The 21,686-nt window shown below is 48.7% G+C and overlaps 1 protein-coding gene and 1 long non-coding RNA gene across 5 annotated transcripts in view; one reads left to right on the top strand and one right to left on the bottom strand.

The window, feature by feature from the left end:
• Window positions 1–727: 727 nt before the first annotated feature.
• On the top strand, window positions 728–20,113 carry LOC147828738 (uncharacterized). Its single transcript, XR_015450205.1, has 2 exons — window positions 728–1,025; window positions 1,152–20,113. It is a non-coding gene; the product is annotated as an uncharacterized LOC147828738 (long non-coding RNA).
• Window positions 7,853–21,686, bottom strand: part of Cyth1 (cytohesin 1) — a 101,406-nt gene continuing 87,572 nt past the window's right edge. For all 4 annotated transcript variants that reach the window (XM_087208383.1, XM_087208385.1, XM_087208382.1 and 1 more), the window contains 3 exons: window positions 12,289–12,360; window positions 11,442–11,596; window positions 7,853–9,632 (listed from right to left, as the gene is read on the bottom strand). In XM_087208383.1, the coding sequence (XP_087064509.1) occupies window positions 9,554–9,632; window positions 11,442–11,596; window positions 12,289–12,360 (306 nt within the window). In that variant the 3' untranslated portion in view covers window positions 7,853–9,553. The remainder of the gene's footprint in view (window positions 9,633–11,441; window positions 11,597–12,288; window positions 12,361–21,686) is intronic.

The raw sequence follows: 21,686 nt of genomic DNA, 5'->3' as shown, positions 1-21,686 counted from the left end.
CCCTGGGAAGAGAGCTTCAAGCAAGGGACTGAGTTCTTCCAAGAAATACTCAGTGATGTGATTAAGCACTCACTGCTTATATTTCAGTCCAGGTTTAAAACCAATGAAAGGCCTCCTAACTCCCCTTGTGAACCCCTTGATTTCCAATTTGATGGACTACTCGGCTCTGAGTGCCTGTGTTTCAGGGTGACGTCTCCTCAGGCTTTGCTGATGTCCTCTGGGTGCTGGGTGGCAGCTGGTCCGTCCTCACCTTAAGGAAGGCAGGAGGGCTTGTGCTGGGATGCATGGGCCGCCACCACTGAGAGGTGCCCCACAAGCACTGGGGACTCAGTGAACTCCATCCTCTTCCTGCCAGGTCTGGCAGAGTACAGCTGACACACAGCAGCCCAAGGATGGGGAAGAGGTGACACTCAAAGTTCAGAAAGCATCCATCCAAGCCTGGGGGAGGGAGTTAAGATGTTAGCGAGGGCCAGGGATGTAGCTCAGTGGTGCTGTGCCTGCCTGGCAAGCACAAGGTCCTGAGTTCAATCTCAGGTACTGCAACAAAACAAAACAAAACAAATAAAGATGTTAGCAGCCTGGCAGGGTTGGAAGCTTTGGCTCTCGGCCTGCGGGCACGGAGTCACACAGGCACCTGGCCAGGGCTAATGACAGCCTGGGCTCTCTGAAGAGGCTGGGAAAGCAGGTGAGAGGAGGTGGGGCTCTGGCACTTCTACACGGTCAGGTCACTAAGACCCAGGTCGGCGATTCCTCCTCCAAGGTCCCTCCCGACGTCTCTCTGACATAGCTGGGTTCTCTCTCAGGGTGCCCGCGGGACTCTGTGGTCTCGTAGGATGCGGTCGGGACACAGCTCCCTGAGAGCTCTGTGAAGCAGAGAGCACCTCCACCTCTGTGTGACGGGCCTGGCACGAGGTAGGATGATGTCTGGGGGCCAGCAGAGATGGTGCCTCGGGTGCCAGGTGCTGCCACTACACTGGAAGAGCCTTGGGATGGGCCCCTCCGGTGCCGACCTCAGGCCTTCAAAGGTAATGTCCAGGAGATGCACAGCCTCGAGTTGAGGGCACCCCGGAGGGCCTGGGCTCTTAGAGCACCAAGCTCTCCGACCCTTCGATTCTCCCCTTGTAAAACCAGGCACCATTCCTCCTTTGCAGGTTGTTCTGTGAGCGCAAAATGGAAGAAGCTCTGGTGAACACTGCCTGTGCTGGGATAAATCACCAGGATGTTAATGTTCAGGGTGAATCCATGAACTTCAGCAAGCCACGAGCGTGCATGTGTTGTGTGACACTTGTGACAAAGAGAGAACACGGAATAGGGTCCAAGGAGAGGATGGGAGAGAGGAGCAGCATCCCTGGGGAGGAGGGTGCTGGGTGAACCCCAAGCAGGAGAGCAGCTGTGGCCAGTAGGCCAAGGCAGGCGGGAGGTGGGAAGAGCAGTGGGAGCCCAGGGGCAGAAACCGGGGAGTGCTTGGGGCGGGAGAAAGAGGAGCAGGGAGAGGGGCAGGAAGAAGAAGAGCCAGAGAGGGAGGGAGGGCCGGCACAGGTCAGAGAGCTCTAAGACTCTGGGGTTGTCCAGAGGTACAGAGTTGACTAAGGCGGGCACCCTGGGCCGAAGGCACATGACTGTGAGCAGATGGTCTGCACCAGTGGGGAGGATGGGGAAAGGGCAGAGTTGGCCCAAGGCAGGAAATGAACACTGGTTTCCCTGAGCTGCAGCCTGCCCGGATCCTGCAGGTTAGGAAATGCCCTGGCCCTGAAGCATCCAGGAGTGGGAGAGGCTGTGTGGCCAAGCCACGTGTTCTGAGTCTGTCGGAGGAACACCTTTGCACGTCAGCAGGAAGCTGGCTTCCAGGACTTGGCTGGAACACTGCAGACTCATTCAGAGAATAAAGAAAATCCATCTGCCCACAAGGCCCCATGTGAGTAGTGGGAAGCCACCTCAGGTACCCAGAATTGGAGGCGGAGGACAGCAGGACCAGGAGAGGCGGAGCCAAGATGGCCTGAGAACCTTGTTAGTAGGGACTCAACACTAGGCAGATCCCAGAGGTGCCTTAACAATGGCTTCAGGGTCTGCCATGCCCTGCAGGTCTGGATGAAAGTGATAAGCATATAGTTGGTAATGACTGTGAAGTCAGACTTGGATTTGAAATTGTCTTTAGGTTTTTTTCTTTTCTTGGTACGAGGAATTGAACTTTGGACCTTGCGCTTTTGAGGCAGGCACCAGAACCACTGAGCTAAACCCCTGGCCCTCAGACTTGGATTTGAATCTGCTCTACACACATGGCTCACCTAGAGCCTTATCCTGGCACCAACCCCTTCCTGTCTCAGCTTCCTGGGAATGACCAGCCTTCCTTTCCAGTAAAGGAAAAGACACTGGAACACAGGAACTGGGTGAGTTGTAATTGTGTCTTGCTTTGGATCATAAAGAAGTGAGAATGTTGTGCCTGAGATGCACTGACTTCATGCTTGCTAACAGGACATTGGTCATGACCGTGAAAGAGGCCCAGTGGCTGATGTAACCCACTGCATCTTGTGTCATGCTAAGTCATTCTCTCCTGTGGGCACCTTGGCTTCCAGGAGCTACAAATCTGATCGACAGATATTTTGTGACAAGACTCAAAGCCCCCCACCCCCCGCCCCGCCCCGCCCCAGGCAGCAGCAACTCCCTTGTCCTTGACAAAGCTCCCAGGGACTGTCCTGAGACCAAGAGCCGCCAGACCTCGGCTGACCAAGACAGACGGCTGTGTGGGCCCGGCCTCTGCCTCTGGTCCTTACCTATGCAACCCCAGACTGTCGTCAGAAACTCCAAGGCAGACTGCTGCTTTTCTCCCTAGTGTGGCCACACGAAGTTCCTTTTCTACTTTACCACCACTCTTTTGCTTTGGGCCTTTTGGGGGAGTGCTGTCCTGGTCCATTCGTGACAGCCATAACACGGACACGACCATAAGACACAGGACAAACCACCGGGCCCTTACTGTTACTCACGGGAAGAATGATTTGTGCTTTATGCTGAGGCAGTCAGCAAGTGGCTTTTGCTAAAAGCTGTGACTCTTCCCTTGGTCACATGGATAGGTTATAGTAGGGACCATCATTCTGTGCCCTTTATTACCCTGAAGTGTTGGATAGGAGTACATTAAATGTTTAGAAAAAGTTTGCTAGCCCTAAACTTGTGGCCTATTTGATCCCCTTCCAAGACTGAGGACACCCAGGTAAGAGCAACTAACTGGTCATTCTCAGGCTTCCAGGGCCGTCCGCGTTGTGGTGTGGGTCTGGAGTGCCCCCAGAGCTCCTGCACTCAGAGGCAGCGCTTGTGGAAGATGCCTGAGTTACAGCATTCCAGCTCACTTGCTGTTAGGAAGTAGGGCCTGGTTACCAGTGGGTCACTCGGCTGAGACCTGGGAGGGTGCATGTCCCTCCCCAGAGCCTCCATTTCTCTCTGCTTCCTGTCTGCCATGAAGTGAGCAGCTGTTCTTCCACCAGGACCCTCTACCTCGCTGTTTTCTTCCTTGGAACAAGGACTGTAACCACGAGGCAAAATAAACCTCTTCTCCTGTAGGTTGTGGGTGTCAGGTATTTCATCCTGGCAATGAGCACAGTGACTACGGTAAGACAGTCTGCCAGTTGTACCACAGCCAGCTCCAGGGCCCCTCCCTGGAGTGATGCCCATGTCTCTAGCCATTGCCCTAAACCAGCGATGGCAAGCAAACCTCTTAGAGACGAGTGCCCAAACTGCAACCCAAAACCCACTTATTTACTGCAAAATGCCCACACTGCAGTTAAACCAGAATACTGAAGGTTTAATTCATACAAACCAACTCGTACATGGACATCTTTTGACTTAAAAGAAAAACCACACGTGTGCCATAGGTTCATCAGCACTGGCCTAAACCTAGTCATCGGAGTCACAGGAAAAGCAGAGCCTCACAGGACTGAGCCTGCCTCAAGCAGAGACAATCATCTCACGAGCACTGAATACCCCACAAGCTGTGAGGATTCCCCAAGTGCTACCCAACCAAGACTGAGGTGATGGTCAAGCGGACCCCTACGCACCAACACACCCTGTTAAAGTGTCTCTCTTCTGTGAACGGGCCAGTCAGGTGGCTGCTTTTGTACCTGTGCACCTGTTAGTTCCTCAGAATGAACCTTTTCCTATCATCTTCTTTTACTTTCCTTCAAGAGACAGCTTCATCTTTATTAGAGCTGTGCTTCCCTTTCTCTTATTTTCCAATTAAAACTCTTGCCTCTAAATTAATACTGCTGCTTTAATCTCCATTAGCATTAAAGCAAGACCCATGCTAACCGAGGATGCCGAGAGCCCAGGAGCCAGGCCTCTGGCCTGATTCTGCTAACAAAAACTTAAGCAGAGTCATGAGCCTGACACAGTCGTGTGGGAAATACAAACACATGTGGCTGAATATGTACAAAGATCTAAGCCAAGAGGAAATAAGCAAATTTCACAAAATGTCATGTACTGAAATGTACGGAGGACTGGATTGAGGAAGATTAGAAGCCCGGCCCCAGCTGTGATTATTCTCATCTATTTCTGACTCCCGAGTTGGTCGGGACACATTCTGCTTCCAGTTTATGTAAGAATCTCTGCATTAGTGGGAGCCGAAGTCTTTATACTGCCTGTTCTGGAGTCAGTCACATCGCCGTGGGCCGTGTGCTAAGCAGAGCTAACCAGGATAGGAAACATGAGAGAGCGAGCAAGCAGGGGAACGGTACTCCGCACTCTCAAAATAATAGCATCAAACACTGCCTCCAGGTCCCTCCTCTCCATACCGTTACCATGGCAATGACGTTTGGAGGAGATACTGAAGCACAGCCATATCCTCTAAAGGACATACATTTTAAATCTTGAAGCCCAATTTATCTTTACTTTTTGGTTTTCATCCAAGGTTCCTGGCTTGTAACTTTGACCGGCTTTGTCTGATAGCAGTAGGTCTAGACCATAAGAGCTTCCTCATTCTAGAGGGGTTCTGCCCACGCCCTGCAGGGAGGCATGCTGCACAGAGCAGCCAAGACTGCCAAGTGACAGGCCTGGCGACCCCCCAAGTCTATTTTCATCTGTACCCTTTGTGTTGTCCTTTATACTAGTCTGGTGTTTCCCTGAGTTCTGTGGCTGCTCAAGGGGGTTGTGACTTGACAAGGGGGTTGTGTGAGCCCCAATTTACACCAGTTGGTCAAAAGCGCAGGTAAAAACAGGCTGTGGCTCTCAGCAGGCATCAATCAAAAGTGGGGGATATGGAGATACCTCAAACAACTAGGATCTGAACTCCCATTTGACCCAGGTATTCCTCTGCTGGGTATCTTTCCAAAAGAATTAAAAGCATCATACCACAGTGATATATGTGCACCCATGTTCATAGCGGCACAATTTGTAATAGCTAAAACTGGGAAACAGCCCAAGTGCCCATCAAATGGAGACTGGATAAAGAAGATGTGTTTTTTTATAAAATGGAATACTACTCAGCCATAAAGAACGAGAAGCTAGAGACATTTATAGCTAAATGGATGCACATTGAGGTCATGCTCTTAAGTGAAATAAATAGGATGCACATGTCAATACTGAAGTTTCTCTGGTGTGAGAAACTAAAAATGTAAATGTGGATCAAAATGTGTAACTGATACTGTGAAATAGGAAGAAAAGGTCTAAAGGAGTAGGGGAAGTGGGAGGGGAAGGGGAAAGGAAAGAAGGGAAAAGAAAAAATATGAGAAAAGGAAAAAAATGGAAACAAAGTCTTTGTAAATAGGGAAGGGTGGAGGGGGTGAAGGGAGGGCAGGGGAAGGGTTAAAAATAAGAACCAAGAGAGATTATGTAAAGGTGCAAATCTCCAATGATGAATGTCATTACTGTGTACCTAAAATGCACCAATAAACTTGATGGGAAAAAAAAGTGGGGGTGGCAGCCTTGGTGACTAAGCTGTCAACCTGTGGGATCTGACACTGCCTCCAGGCAGAGTGTCAGAACCAAAATGGATTGGAGGACACGCAGCTGGTGTCCACTGTGGAACGGTTTGCTTGGCGTGTGAGAAACCCCTACTCATCTGGCATCAGGAAGGATGTGTGTAAACATACAGGAGAAACTGAGTCTGACCTGGTTTCTCCTTCTATATCCTCACGTGTTGTATCTAAAAAATTTAATCCTAACTCATGATTTTTATTTTTCTAAGAGTTTGTTGTAGCTTTTACAATTTAGTTCTTCAATCCACTTGAGGTATTTTTTGTAGATGATATAAGGGTCTAACTTCATTCTTTTGCACGTGGAGATAAACATATCCCAATACAATTTGAAGACTGTTCTTATCTCCACCAAACTGTCTTGGCACCCTAAAATCAACTGCACATAAATGTATGAGATTTTTTTTCCTGAACTCTCAATGATACCCTAACTAGTCTGTCATATTCATCCTTCTGCCAGTACCACTGAGTCTTCATTGTTGTCAATTTTAAAATTGGGAGTTGTAAGCCTTTCCATTTTGTTCTTTTTCAAGATTGTTTTTGCGATTCCTGGTTCCTTGCATTTCCATGTGAATTCTTTTTGTTTTGTTTTGTTTTTTGGTGCCGGGGATTGAACTTGGGACCTTGCACTTGCGAGGCAGGCGGCAGAACCACTGAGCTAAATCTCTGGCCCCTTCCAGGTGAATTTTAGGATAGGCTTTTCATTTCCTAAAAGAAAGCAGCTGGGATTTTGATAAGGAATATACTGAATTTGTAGATAAATTTGATGAGTATTATTGACTATTAAGTCCTGCAATCCATGAATGAGATCTTTAAGTCTTCTTTAATATCTTAAACTTAGTATAAGTTTTATACACTAAAGAAACATCCCTAAGTATTTTATTACTTCTGATGCTATTAAAAATTGAACTGTGTTTAATTTCTTTTTTGGGGTTGTTCACTGCTAATGTATTGAAAACAGCTGATTTTTACAGATTGATCTTATAGCTCACAATCCTGCTGAATTAATTTATTAGCTCTAATAGCCTTTTTGTAGATTCCTCAGGCTTTTCTACATACAAAGTGATGTCACTTGCAAGTCACTTTACCTCTTCTTTTCCTATCCGGATGCCTCTTGTTCCTTTGTTTGCCTCATCACCCTGGCTCGAACCTCTACTGTAATGCTGCATACAAGTAGTAAGAGTACATCTTTGTCCTGCTCCTGACAAAGGAGAAACTCAGGGAGTTGTTTCTTAAGTGAAACTTGGACATTTCTGTAGTTTGAGGGAAAGGAATCAGAGGGCAAGGAGACTAAGAACATGCACAAGGAAAGGGAATCACTGTCAGAGAAAGATCGGACAGGCGGGCAGAAACAAGGCCACTTCTTTGGGAGACGGAAGGACACAAAGAGGAGTGGACAGATATAAGCTGGGCCCAAAGGCGGGCAGCTGCTCTTCACCTCTAAGACCCCACCTCTCCTGGAAAATGCAGTGATCATCTGGGGAAGGACCAGAGGGGAGCCCAGCTGATGAACAGTCTGCCCAGCGAGGCTCCAGGCCTCTCTGCTTCCTGGCTCCTTGCTCCTCTCTGCAACTTGTTCTGTCTATGCCCTGGCACTGTGCGGGAGTATCCGGAGGGTGAAATATACTGAAAACATACGCTGACCGAAGGCACATTTCTTGAAGTTGGGTGTTCGATGTTTCTTCCTTGAAAGGCTGGAGAGGCAAGAAGAACCCAACTCTTTTTTGCTCTGCCCTCCTGAAGAGAAGACAGATCCCTGCGGCTACAACCCCACCCAGTTTCCATGACAGCTGCGCTTGGGACGGGGTGACACCCCCTGCCTCACCCACAGCTAAGAGGCCCATAGTGCCCTTGTGGGAGCCCTGCGGGAAGACAGCCACTGCAAACAAAGGTGGTTGGGCAGAGTTGGAGTTTATTTGCTGCAGTTCCTTGGTGCTAGTTTACAAGGCAAAAAACAAACAAACAAAAACAACTGGAATAATAATAATTATAATTTTTTAAAAGCCCTGTCAACTTTCAGTCATTTCTTTATATTTTGACAAAATTTTTTTAAAACAAATACAAAATAATCTAAAAGGAGAAAAACTATACATGGATTATTTACACCTCTGATAAATAGACTAATACTGATCCAGGTGCCTCTCTGTCCAGGAAACATGAGTGAGAACCAGCTCGAGGGCCTGGGCCTGGGCCCGCTGGAGTGCTCTGGCTGGCACTGCTCTGGTTCTCTGCCACAGAGCTCAGCTTTCCAGCCCAGACCCACTTCCATCGTCTTCACAAGCGCCAGGTGAAGGCCTGAAGCCACTCCAGGCAGGATCTACAGAAGGGGCCAGAATGCTGCCCTCCCCCGGCCCCTACTCATGCAAAGCTATTTCCAGAGATGCTCCCTATCCTGGGGTCAGAGGACCCAGGCCTGTGAAGACCAGGATCCTCTGCACGCCGACCCGGACATGTGAAGGGTGTGCCGAGCTGCCAGCCACCACCTGCTCTGTCGGCCCTGGCCATGTGGCAGGAGCTGCCCTTGAGAGTCCCTGAGAGAACGGCAGGAGAACGCTGCGTTTCGTGGCTCCCTTCACACCGCACAGGAGGGTGGCCCACTCACACGAATGCCGAATGCTGCAGGGGAGAGGAGCGAGAGGGAACGACCTCTCATTCCATGGGCCCTGCTGAGCAGACCAGGCCCCGCCCCTGGAGGCCACCATGCAGCGCACCAGAGGAGCCCCGGTAGGGCCCGTTTTGAGGCAGAAAAAGCTGAAGCCCCGCAGGGATCAGGTAAGACCTCCTCCTTCCTCTAGAACGAGGAGTGGAGTTTGGGGACAAGAAAGAAAAACCAGATAGAAACCAGTGAGATCACCCAGAACCTATTGGGACAACCTCCTCACAGTTTTGGTTATTAGGTATTTAGCTCAAGGAAAATGCTGACTTTCTAGGTGAAGCCCAGCAAGACCCGGGTTCTGAGGGAGGAAGACGGAGGTGTCCAGCCAGTCGCCTCCTCTCGTCTCCCTCAGCCCCGCAGGCACTTGGGCGGGAGCTGCCCATGCCACTGCCGAAGAGGCCTCCCTGCTGGCTGCACAGTGCCGGCCCTCTCACCCGGACAGGCCCCTGGGCAGCACTCTCGGGCTGGCGGCAGCCTGGGAGCCCTTCCCCAGGGAGTCCCCCAACAGGCAGGGCAGCTGTTCTGTTTCTTTTAAGAAAACAAAAATAGATCCACTGCTCCTCTCACCACATCATAATGTATCCATACGAGTATACGCGGTGCAGGGAGGAAGGCTCTGCACAGGAGTGGCTGTGAGGTGCACAGGGCTCTCCCAGCTCTGCTGCAGACCTGCGGAGCGGAGGAGCACGCTGCCCTGTGTCAGGATCTCCGCTCGGCACAGAGAAAGGCTGAGAGCCTGGGCTTGCAGGCCTCGGTCCCCTTCCCAGTGACGACCCTTTCTGCCCACCCTTTCTCCCCTTAAAAACAATGCAAAGCTGAAGCTAGTCTCTAGAGCTCGGGCAAGGCTGGCCGAGGATGCCTCCGCTCCGCAGTGCTCAGGAGTGGAGGCGCAGGAGAAAGGCCATGGCTCTGCAGGCTGGACGACACCCTGGCAGCACGCTCAGTGTCTCTTCGTGGAGGAGACCTTCTTCTTCCGCGCTGCGAGCATCTCGTAGAAAGGGTCCCTGCTGATGGCTGCTCTGGAGTACAGAAAATGAGGGAGAACAGAAGCGTGAGGGACAGTACTAGAGGAGTCAGACCTGTGTGGGCCCCACTCAGCTGTGCCCGCAATGGCTAAGTCCGTGTGTGTCTTCAGCACTGGCTGTGTCCACACCGCAGCTGTGAAGAGATGCACCAGACGTGGGACACGATGGGGACACGATGCTCTGCTTGTTGCAACCTCAGGCCCACACTCAGGAAGACAATCACTGCATGTTCCTGTAACTGCTCTAACTCACAGCTTACCAGCCACACAACAGCAGGCACTGCCAGGTGGGTGGTGGCACCAGAGCCACCCATTCCTTGTGAGTTAACTGGGAACCTGTTCACCAGTTTCCACAGCTCTCAGGAAGTGTCAAGAACAGAGGGTGAAGGCCTCACCACCAGCAGGATCACCACCCAAAGTGGCTTGCTGCGGGAATCTGCCACGCTTCCTGTGACAGCCGTCACCCAGGCAGAGTACCAGCCTGCCTATGGGTGAGCTCATCTCATCCGAACAGCAGCCCAGGGACTGGGCATGGCCTCCTCTGCCGGGAGACAGCGGGGACTCCACGCGGGGAGGCCTTCCTGCAGACTCCTGCCCCACCACCCGTCTCCTGCAGTCTCAGAGATTCCTTATGTGAGAACAAAGCATCCACCCCACCCCAGCCCGGCCCAGCCACCACACCAGCTCCATCTCCGTCACTTACCCAGTACCTAACCTTGGCAAAACACCATGCTGATTTGAACAGAAATACAAAAAACAAACAGACCTTCACTCTGGGCTAAAGAGAAGGCACAGTTTGCTGGGAGGACCCCGGGCCTCCAGGCTCCTTGGCGGGCACAGTCTCTCCACTTCCCAGGCAAGGCCACCAAGGCCCAGGCAGCAGTGGAGACTTTCTAAGCAAACACACCTGGGCAAATTCTGAGGGCTGAAGTGCTGAGGGAAGCGCAAGGGTGCACTCAAGAGAAATGACAGTGACAGCATGTGAGCGAGGAGCCCAGGCTGGCCTCAGGGGACAGCGGGCTGTCTGGACCGGGCCACACACAAGAGTATGAAGGATGAAAAGCCAGTGAGCTCTGGAAAGCTGTACTTCCAGACACGGGCCACCCAGGACAGCTCTGTCCCCAGGATACACCTCACCCTGAGGAACCTGGTGCAGAACAGAAGTCACAGCCCTGTCCTCAGGGTCCTTACAGCACCGCGGGTCACGGTGGGGCGGGGCTCTGTTCTGTAACCACACATCAGCGACTTCCTCAGCCTCCATGGCGTCTGTGTGTGGGATAATGGAGTCCTGTGGGATGAACAGACTATAAAGCCTGACTACTACTCGCGTGGGGCAGATGCTGTGAGCATGAGGTGTGCACCACACAGCAGGGAAGCCCATCCAGCAGGCGGTGCTGTGCCCTCACCCACTCAGTGTCTGTGAGCACACAGGAAATGCTGCAACAAGCTGGGCATGGAGGCACATTACCTGCAACCCCAGCACTCCGGGAGCCGGAAGCAGCAGGATCGCAAGTTCAAGCCCAGTCCGAGCAACTTAAAATTTAAAACCCTGTCTCAAAAAAATTTTTTTAGAAAAGGCTGAGTAAGTGGTTCAGTAAAAAGAACCTGGGTTCAGGATCTAAGACCAAAACAGAACAAAACACCAAACACAAAACAATGCTGCTAAGAACAGCTAAGAACCCAAAGGACTACTGGCAATTAGTCTGGGACTCCTCCTAAGGGAGACACTCGGGCAAATCCAACAGCTGGCATGGCAGGTATTGGAGAGGTGAGTCATGGTCTGGGGAAACCAGATGTCACTTACTTAATGCATTTAATCCACTCTTCCTTTTCTTCAGGTGTAGGAGCTGAAATCCTGTAGACTGTGTGGTTTCCTTCTACCACCCGCCCATCGGCCTCAGTCTTACAGGCTTTGATTACTTGGTCTTTATTGTCAGGGATGTAGAGCTCAAAGCAGTTCTGCGATTAAAAAGAAGAGAGTGGGCCGGGGATGTAGTGCAGTGGTGTCATGCCTGCCTCCCAAGTGCAAGGTCCTGAGTTCGACCCCAGGAACAACAAGGAGAAGAAGGAGGAGGAGGAGAAGGAGAAGAAGACAAGAAGAGAGTGATAGACAGATCTTAGAAAGCTGCTGCCCAAGGAAATGTTAATTCCCCAGAAAACTCTATTCTGACCATCCTAAAATACAGACAGTATATGCTCCCTATGGAGGCCAACTGCATGTGGAACAGGCCTCTAAGCAAAGACCAGCTGGCCTGATAGCTGTTAGCTCCATTCCTAAGGAGGGAGAAATATGGTTACTCAGTGCCTCCTAAACCCAACCTAGAAACATTCAGCATTTCAAGCAAAGGAACAATGTTTATGAGGTGCCCCAAGGATACAAAATAAGCAGTTCAGTCATGAGCGCTAGCGGCTGCCATTTAAGGAGGGTCAGTCTCTGCGCCTCACGTAAGGGACACTGAGGCAGAGGGGCAGCAGAAGGAGGTTATTACAGCCTCGTCTTTGGCTTGAACCCTAAAGATAATTTAAAAAGGCTGAGCTAAGGGTACAATAGTACTTTTCAAGTTGTGTTTTTCTTAAAAAGTCTGAAATTTCTTTTCTTTTTTCAAAGAACTGCTATTGCCCCTCCCCAGTATCTCAACAGAAATACTCACTGGTTTTTTCGAGTCCTCCACCTCCCGGATACTCAGGTTTTCTAGAGGGATAATTCCACGGGGCTCTTTATCCTGCAGAGCAGTGCAGACAGAAACACCACTCAGGGACAACTGGCTGCTGTGTTCTTCCTGCCCGCCCTCCCTCTCTGCTGCCCCCGTGCAGAGGCTGGCCATCAGCTTCAGTCCCACCCTGGTGTCTACAGCAAGAACACCACCAGAGTCTCCTAGGTGTCCCACAGTACCCTGGACCCAATACCCAGTCCTCTGCAGGCAGAAGGTTCCATCACAGCACATCTGAGTTCGCCTCCAGCCGGGGATGTGTAAGCTCCCTTCCCCCTGCTCTGCGGCCTTGGTTTTGGTGCCGGCCTGGAAGCTCCTGGAAGCCTTTCCCAGCCTCCAACTAGGAACTCCTGTCTTGCACCAACGCTGAGACTGCAGCTGTGTCACACACCTTTCCCCTCCTTCACTGCCTCCTGCCCACCTTGATGACCAGATAGGCTCTCAAAGAGACAGCGCCTTCCTGACAGCCCCGCCTGAACTGTGAAGCACCCGCGCACACACAGCATGGAGCTGCACTGCAGCCCCAGCCCAGCCGATCTGCTCAGTGAGGCCCATCTCAGGCAAGGCCCTGCCAGGGTGTGACACCCCCACCTCTGGCCAACCACACCAAGGCCTGCCACTTCGCAAGTTTCCGTATTTGATCAGAGTAACACATGCACAGAAATCAACCAGATCTCCCGCTTTTTGTAAAAGCAAAAAATAGTATTTTAAGCCACTTGTATCCCTGTGCCAACTATTTTCAATCTTTAATTCTCCCCCGAATTCTAGGACACCGCCACTGCACTGCTGCTCTGTGCGTCTAGTTTAGATGCCGTCTGCAGAAGATCACCTCCTCCCTGTTCTGTCCTCCCAGAACCCTTTGGCTACAGCCACACAGGTTTCCCCCGTACCCAGTGCTCTTCGGACCGTGCTGTGTTACCATCTCTCTTAGCTTTTCTTCCCTGAGAAACTTTCCCTCTGGAACCAAAACTCACCTTTTGTGGGGCAGGGGGGCCAACCTTTTTTCATATCATCTCCCCCTCTTGTCAAAATTTCCTTTCTTATGCTAATTCCTATCCGGCATGATACTAATTTCAACTCCCTGGCAAAATCCCTCTGGCTGCTCTGCTGAAAGCCCCATCCCAAAGCTTGAGACTTGGGCGGGGGATTTAGCTCAATGGTGCCCTGCCTGCTTGGCCCGCTTGGCTGCATCTGGGAAGGGAGGGTGGAAAGGTCGGGATGCCAGAGTTTATCCAACCCTCCTGTGCAGTCTACTCCCCCCACCCATAACTGGCTAAGAGTCCTCAGTCCTGGGGACTGAGGTGTTACCCTCCCTGAGATTGGGCCCCCGGACCCTTCTGGCTGTTGGGGACAGGTGCTCGGGACATAAAATGAAGGACGCAGATGATCTACCTCCTCAGCCGTGTCCAGGCAGCTTCCCCAACTCCAGCCTCCTCCCTCTTCACTTTCCTTCCCAGGGTTATCTGACCCTCCCGAGGAGTCTGCTGTGTTAAGCGGCACAGTCATCACCAGGTGGGCAGGGGGGTAGGCGAAGGGTCAACCTAATGTGGACCATAATGAGCACGTGACTTTGTTCACACTCTTCAAGACTGCTGAGGCAGAGACATCAGGGGTACACCGTATGACACATATTTGGACCTAAGACGATTTTAAACCAAAAGGATTTATACCCACGGCCTTGGCTAGCCCACTGCCCTGTTGCCGGTCCTGGCACACCGTGCTCCGAGAGGTCCTTGCCGCTCTCCTCACACTCTCCCTACCACCTGAGAATGTCTGGAGAGAGTCAGTGCTCAGGAGCACAGCCATCCCGCAGGGACTGGGCAGGCAGACTGAGAACTACTGGGCCGAACAACTTTTAAGGCAACTGCGGAAAGTCCTGGATATCAAAGCAGCTCCCCTGACGTGGTTCCCATCCTGGAACTTTAACTGGATCCCAGGGGCTGGGGTCAGTGCAGAGATGGGGTACGCTCAGTGTGCACAAGCCCGGGCGCCACCACCAGCCCCAACACGGGGTGCTGTAACTGGACTCATTGCCCTGCGCACAGTGGCGCACTCCTGCTCAGTGACACCCAGCTCCTGCAGGCAGGCAGAACCAGCCAACGCGCACCACTCTGGCTTATCTGACTTTTCTTAAGACCAACTACTATTTTTGCAGAAATAATATTTGTTCATTTTAAAGAACTTAAAATGCTGCAGAAAAGAACAAAGGTTCTTTGTTTTAAAACACTCCAAATCTGATCACTAATAAATCATCACCGCTTGCAGGAGGTAATTTTATGTGTGTACAGAAAGAGGAAGAGGGACAGGCTTTAGGAAAATGGGCTGTTCCACATGGTACTGTCATCATGGACAATCTACTTCAATTATACAGAACTTAAGAAAAAATGAAACAAACTGAAAAAAGGCTGAGTATGTGCCTCAGTAAAAAGGACCTGGGTTCAGCGTCTGATACCAAAACGAAACAAAACACCAAACACAAAACAATGCTGCAACAGCTAAGAACCCTGGTAAATTTTCTTTACCATAAGAGATAATTCCTAAAATAACCAGATTCAAATTTAAAAAAAAAACAAAACAGCTTATGAGAAACCTTAGGAGAGGTTTTAATTTTAACGTTTTTTTTTTTTTTTAAAGACAGAGTCTTGCTATGTCGCCCAGGCTGGCCTCAAACTCACAGCAATCCTCCTGCCTCAGCCTCCCAAGGGCTGGGATTACACACTTGTGCCACCACACCCAGTTTAACAGTTCTGGACTCCTTGTTTTGAAAGATAAGTAATATTCTTAAAATTCTTCATACCTTTCTTTTCTCCTGACTTTTGTTGCTTATTTCCTTTTCACACTGCCCAGGTGTATGGCCTGCAAATCCTGCCCCGCAGCCAGTTCTCAGACACTCAGCTCTACACTGAGACAAATCCACTCCACATCTCAGTGTGATTCAGTATTAGGTCTACATTTCAGTGTGTATTAGCCTCTGTTCAATATTTAAGAATTTTTTTTTACGTTTAAGTATATTTAAATATCAGTTCTTAAGGCATATGTATTAGCTCTACATTTAAACATATTAAAGTTCTGTTTCCAGTATGTTTCAGCACCAGTCCCACACTTCAGTATATCCTGGCACCACTCCTACATCCCAGTGCATTTCAGTACTCACTCTGTATTGAAGGGTATTTAAGGGTTAGCGCTGGCAGTGGGTAGGCAGGCTGGGTTGAGGCAGGTGGGCAAGCGAGTGGCCAAGCTCTCCAGCAGGTGTGGGTGGCTGGAGTCCTCCATGCCACGCCCCCGTGGCCTTCCCCATCAAGGTGGGGGAGTGAGGAGATGCCAACCCAGAGGGGCAGTGGCACCATGTCCCACATGGTCACGGGCAGCGGCCGTGGGGACCATTCTCACCAGGTCCAAGTGAAGGCCTATTACCACAGAGTCAGAACTGGAACAACGCAAATGGCCATCAGCAGATGGGCACATGAACAATCTGTGGCTGATCCGCACAATGGCGTATGATGGCTCAACCACTGACAAGCAATAGCACACAGGAAGGCCAGCAGGGTCATACTGATGCAGTAAGCTCTGCAAGAAACAAAAACCTATACACTGAGTGGTACAGATTTCTCACATCTGGAGAACTATGCAAGCTATTATCTGGGACACAAAATACATGGGCCGCTTGAGACGGGAGGACAGGAAGTGGTTACAAGTGGCCACAGGGAAAGTCCCAAAGTGAGGTATATACATGTTCATCACCGCCACTGGGGCAGCGGTCTCTAAGGTGGATAAAGACTATCGCCGCTCTGTCCGTCCTCGCTCTCCATCACAATACTGAGCATTACATTCTGGTATTAAGTTCGTTAGCTAAGAATGAGTAATTAATCATGTGTATGCATCTAAAAGCTACAACGTGCTAGGGATCCACCACCACCACCCCAGAGGTTACAATTTGAAACCAACATTTCTATCTCTTATGGGAAATTATTGTGGAAATTTCTGGGATGTCTCAATACTCCACATTTAAATGAAAACGATGATATAATTAATCCAACATCCTAAAAGTTCACAGCTAAGTGTAAATGCCTCACCCTGCATCTACAGAGAAATGGCTTTGTATGAAAAGACTCCTCAGCACATACCAAGTGCCTGCCACATACAACGTCAAGGCACATATGTTGCTTTCAAAGTTAAAGTGTCACCAATGCCTAGTATTACAGAAAGCTTTCCTAGTTGCTGTTGAATGTTTCTAAATAGCACATTGGGTCTGGCATGAGGGTGTGAGACCCTGATCCCAGCACTCTGGGCTCCCAAGGAGGAGCCCAAGCTGGCCAACTGAGTGACTCAGTGAGTGAGTCAGTGATGGTGAAAAAAGGTCTAGGGGGTGTAGTTCAGTGTGAAGACGTGGGGTTCAAGCCCCTGCACTGCAAAAAGAAAAAAACTAATCGATAAGGATATATACAGATATTTAGACAGAAATAAGTAAATAGCCACTGATTTACTTAGTATGAAAGACAAAGATGGGTCCTAAGGTCTTCTAATCAGAGAAGGGACTCGGGTTGAAAACCCCAAGACATGACTTTACTTTTTTTGGGGGGATAAGGTCTCATTGTAGCTCAGGCTGGCCTTGAACTCGCTATGTAGCCCAGGCTAGCAGCGATTATTCTGCCTCAGCCTCCCAAGTGCTGGGATTACAGTTTGTACCACCATGCCTGGCCTGTGACTTCACTTTCTTGGCAACACGTACAAAGAGAACTTGGAAGCCTTGTTAACAGACAGCACAATCTAGTGCTGGAGACGGTCAAAGGCAAACCTGCTGAGCTGCTGCTCCACTTGGAGAGGCTGCAGTTTCAGGATGCAGGCAGGGAAAGCCTTTCTGAATGCCTGAGAAGATGGTCAACTCCATCAGGAGACTTAGGCCATGTTGCAGGAGCCACTTAACTGTAAGAGCCCAGAGCAGGTCTTCCCAGGCTCAGCACCCTACCCTCGAGGCCTGGCACCAGACACCCAGAGACACCAGGGGCCCAGGAAAGGTCTCCCGAGGTCCCGCTGCTAGGTGCCCAGAGCTCACAAAGAGGCCAGGATAGCTCTCCTTAGGCCCAGCCACCAGTCACGCAGAAAAACCAAAGATCCGCCGGGAAGCCTCCCTAAGCCCAACTACCAAGACCACAAAGACACGGGAGAGCCAAGGCCAAGTCTCGCCAGGCCTAGCCACCAAAAACCCAGAGACACCAACAAACCCAAGGATGGTGTTCCCAGGTCCAACCAACCAGACCCGAGACACCAAGAAGCCCAGTGCATGCCCACCCTGGCCCAGCTACCAGTACTGGAGATCACTTGTCTGGGAGCCTTGCAGAATCTGTCTGGCTAGTGTGGTTGGTGCAGGCAGTCAGGCTGCCCTCTCTTATGGAGCCCCCAGTGCCAGCTTTCCTGAGCAGCCAACCCTTCTATGGCCCCTCCTTCCCAGCACCTGCAGACCCTGACCTCCACCCAACAGACCTTCATGATGGGAAGAGATATCATAACACATTTTGAGCTTTCCATCTCCTTTGAGGACCTTTGCAATGAAATTTGAGATGTGTACTTTTGACAATGAACAGCTTTTCACCATGCTATGGGTAACGAGGAAGGAGACTCATGTACCATATCATCTTAGCTGAAGTTAGAACAGGCCTTTAGGCTTTATGAGCTAAACAGACTCTGAACTCTTAAGTCATGTACTCCCTAGTGTACCAGAATGTACTGGAACACCCTGCCCAGGAGAAGATGAATCCATCTACCGCAGAGGTGCATGCCCCTGAAGAAAGCTTTGTTGTGCGAATGGCCATACTTTCCAAGCCAAATGTTTCAATGAGCATGCTCACTGCCATGCACAGACCAGACCGGGGGACTTGTATGCCAGGGATATAAGTGTGTCAACTGTAAACTCTTGGCTCATGAGTGCCACAAACTGTCACAACTGAATGTGGGTGACAGTCTTTGCCACCAGAACTCATGATGGCAAAGGATCAGTCACCTACGCATTCAGACCATGCACAGACAGTAAGTAATTCCATATAATCCTTCAAAAGTCATGAGAACTGGGACCAAGTTGGTGAAGAAAAGGAGGAAGTGAACACCAGAGAAAGCAGCAAAGCTTCATCCAGTTTAGATCTTCAGGACTTTAATTTGCTCCAGGAAATAGGGAGAGGAAATTATATGAAAGTACTGTGGGCCAGGGATTTAGCTCAGTGGTGCCACCTGCCTCGCAAGCACAAGGTCCCAAGTTCGATGCCTGGTACCAAACAAAACAAAGCAAAAAAGTACTGTTGGTTACATTAAAAAAAAAACAACATTGTATTTATGCAATGGAAGTTGTGAAAAAAGAGCTTGTCAGTGATGATGAGGATACTGACTGGATACAGAGAGAGAGAAGCATATTTTGGAGCAGAAATCTAATCATCCTTTTCTTGTTGGTCTACATTCTTGCTTTCAGACAGAGACTGTTTATTGTAATAGAGTATATAAATTGGGGAGATCTAATGCTTCATATGCAGCAACAAAGACAACTTCCTGAAGAACATGCCAGGCTTTTTACTCTGCAGAAATCAGTCTAGCATTAAATTATCTTCATGAGTGAGGGATAATTTATAGAGATTTGAAATTAGACAATGTATTACTGGGCTATGGTGTAAGGAAGGATTACCACTAGGAGATACAACCAGCACTTTGTGGTACTCCTAACTACACTGCCCCTGAACTTTTAAGAGGATGTCATTACGGCTTCAGTGTTGGCTGGTGGGCTCGTGGAGTACTAGTGTTTGAGATGATGGCAGAAAGGCCTCCATGTGATGTTGTTGGGAGCTCTGATGACCCTGATCAAAACACAGAGGATTATCTCTTTCAAGTCATTTTGGAAAACCAAATTCACATACAGTGTTCTCAGTCCATAAAAGCTCCAAGTGTCCTGAAGAATTTTTCAACAAGGACTCAAGGCAATGATCGGGCTGTCATCCTCAAACAGGATTTGCTGATGCTCAGGGGCATCCATTCTTTTGAAATGCTGGCTGGGATGTGATGGAGCAAAAGCAGGTAGTGCTTCCGTTGAAACCAAGTATTTCTGGAGAATTTGGTTTGGACAACTTTGATTCTCACTTTACTACTGAACCTGTCCAGCTTACTGCAGATGATGATGACACTGTGAGAAGACCGATCAATCTGAATTTAAAGGTTTTGACTGTTTTAATCCTCTTCTGATGTCTGCAGTAGAATGTGTCTGATCCTCATTTTTCAACTCTGCATTCTGCTTATGTTACCATTTAATGCATGGATAAACTTGTTACTAGCCTAGATCCAATTAACCATTTCTTATTTGATACTTAGAAAAAAATTCAATAATCTTCTATCGTAGACTACAAGAACCAAGTATTGCATCTAAATGTAAGTACAAAAAGGAAATTAAGACTAGCTTTCAGACAATCAGACACAGGGCCAAGCCTCCATAAGGAGCCACCTGAATAGGTGGGTGGTTTTCCTGAAATTTAGTTACACTGGTTCTTCAGAGGTCTACTGATGAATAATGAAGTTACCTTTTTTGTTCAAAGGAAATACCACTGTATCTGTTGGATTAAGGCACATAGTGGGATACATCATAAACCCACCACAATTTTTGTCATTCTGTGTTAAATCATTTGATGGTTTAATTTTGGAATAAAAGGTTAATTTAAAATATAACAACTTTTTACATTACCTATTAGTTTTGGAGTTTGTTTTAAAATCCAGCTATAAATTTTATTTCCTTGGATAATTACATCATTGATTTTTAAAGCAACAGTAATTGAGTTAGTTCTACATTTCAGTATATTTTGGCATCAGTTCTGATGAAGTATATTTTGGTACTAGTTTTTGTATTTAAGTATCAGTTGCATACCTGAGTATATTTCATATCAGTTCTATTAAATATATTTGAGCATGAGCCCTATATTTAAGTATATTTTTACATTTCAGAATAGTTTGGTTTAGTTCGTATTTCACCATGTACAGTATCAGGATGCATCCGAATGTCAGGACTTCTGGTTCCAGTTCTGACCTGAGGCTACCATGGCATCTGTTCTGTATTTAAGTGAATGAATGAGCGAATGCTGGCCACCACTCTTCTACTTCCTTCTCCTTTTCCTTTGATCATTCTCTTCCTGGCTGGCTTTTCACTGACAAGCAGTGTTTCTGGAGAAGAGTCTGCAGTGTCCATTTCCCTTGTTCCCTTCTACCTGATAATGCTGGTGGCTGAGCTCTGTCTTCTTAATGGTTAATGTGGCTAGACAAAGGTTTCTCAGTCATTCTTCCCTTTGGTCCGGGCAGACCCTGAGACTCATTACCCTCGGGCACTGAAGGCTGCAGAAATGCTCTGCTTTTCCAGCGACAGTGCCAAGGACTCTGTTGCACATTCAGCAGGCTGACACGGGGCCAAGCCTCTGTGAGGAGCCACCTGAACAGGCAGCTGTTTTTCCTAAAGCACAGTGCACATTTGACTTGCAGATGCAGGATTGTTGGTTTTTGGGTTTCTCTCCTTTTCAGAGAAATAATCTCACTGACTCATCACATCTTTGATTTTGCAGGTGCCAATTATTTTGGTACAGATACTACTCATTTAATGACCTACCTGGTTAATAACTGTTGGGACTTGTGACCTGTCCCTTTTTTTTTTTTTTTTGGTACCAGGGATCGAACTCCGGTCCTTGCGCTTGCGCAGCAGGCGGCGAAACCACTGAGCTAAATCCCCGGCCTTTTCCCTTTTTTTTTTTAACAGTTCTATACATCTTGTTTATAGTGCCTCAATGTCTTTTTTTGGTACAGCACACCTTGTTTACAGTATGGTATTTTTGCTGATTGTACAGCACAGTACTGTAGTTTTATGTTCTAAATTACAGTACTGCATGTAAGAGCTATGTAAATCAAAGCAAAGTCATCAAGTTGGACTTTGCTTTGACCATTTCTTTGTTCTGAATACTGTAATGTACATACTTTATACAGTTCCTCATTTAGTGACCAATTCAGCTAATGACCTGGTCAAGGGACTGGAACTGAGTCATTAAACGAGGAATGTATTGGGACTGTCTCTTGTCTTCTACATCTGATAGCTTTATTCTAATTTTTTTTTAATTTATCTTTTTCAGATACAATCTCTGGCTAAAGCCTTCCCTTTAGGACAGTGATAGTATTTTCAGCTAATGTGCTTGCTCCACTTTTGAAGTTTTAATGTAACCATTAGTAAACTAATAAGCTGCAATTCTACAGCTGCACAGTTACAGTAGAAATGGATAGGTTTGGCTCTCCCATGTTTGAAGTCTGAAGCCTCCCTGTTCTGCCCTTCCAGACTG

The sequence above is a fragment of the Heterocephalus glaber genome, unplaced genomic scaffold, assembly GCF_053883595.1.
Source record: "Heterocephalus glaber isolate CG9 unplaced genomic scaffold, H.glaber_assembly_v1.0 deba00000937, whole genome shotgun sequence".
Taxonomy (NCBI): domain Eukaryota; kingdom Metazoa; phylum Chordata; class Mammalia; order Rodentia; family Bathyergidae; genus Heterocephalus; species Heterocephalus glaber.
This window is presented reverse-complemented; position numbering and strand designations above follow the sequence as displayed.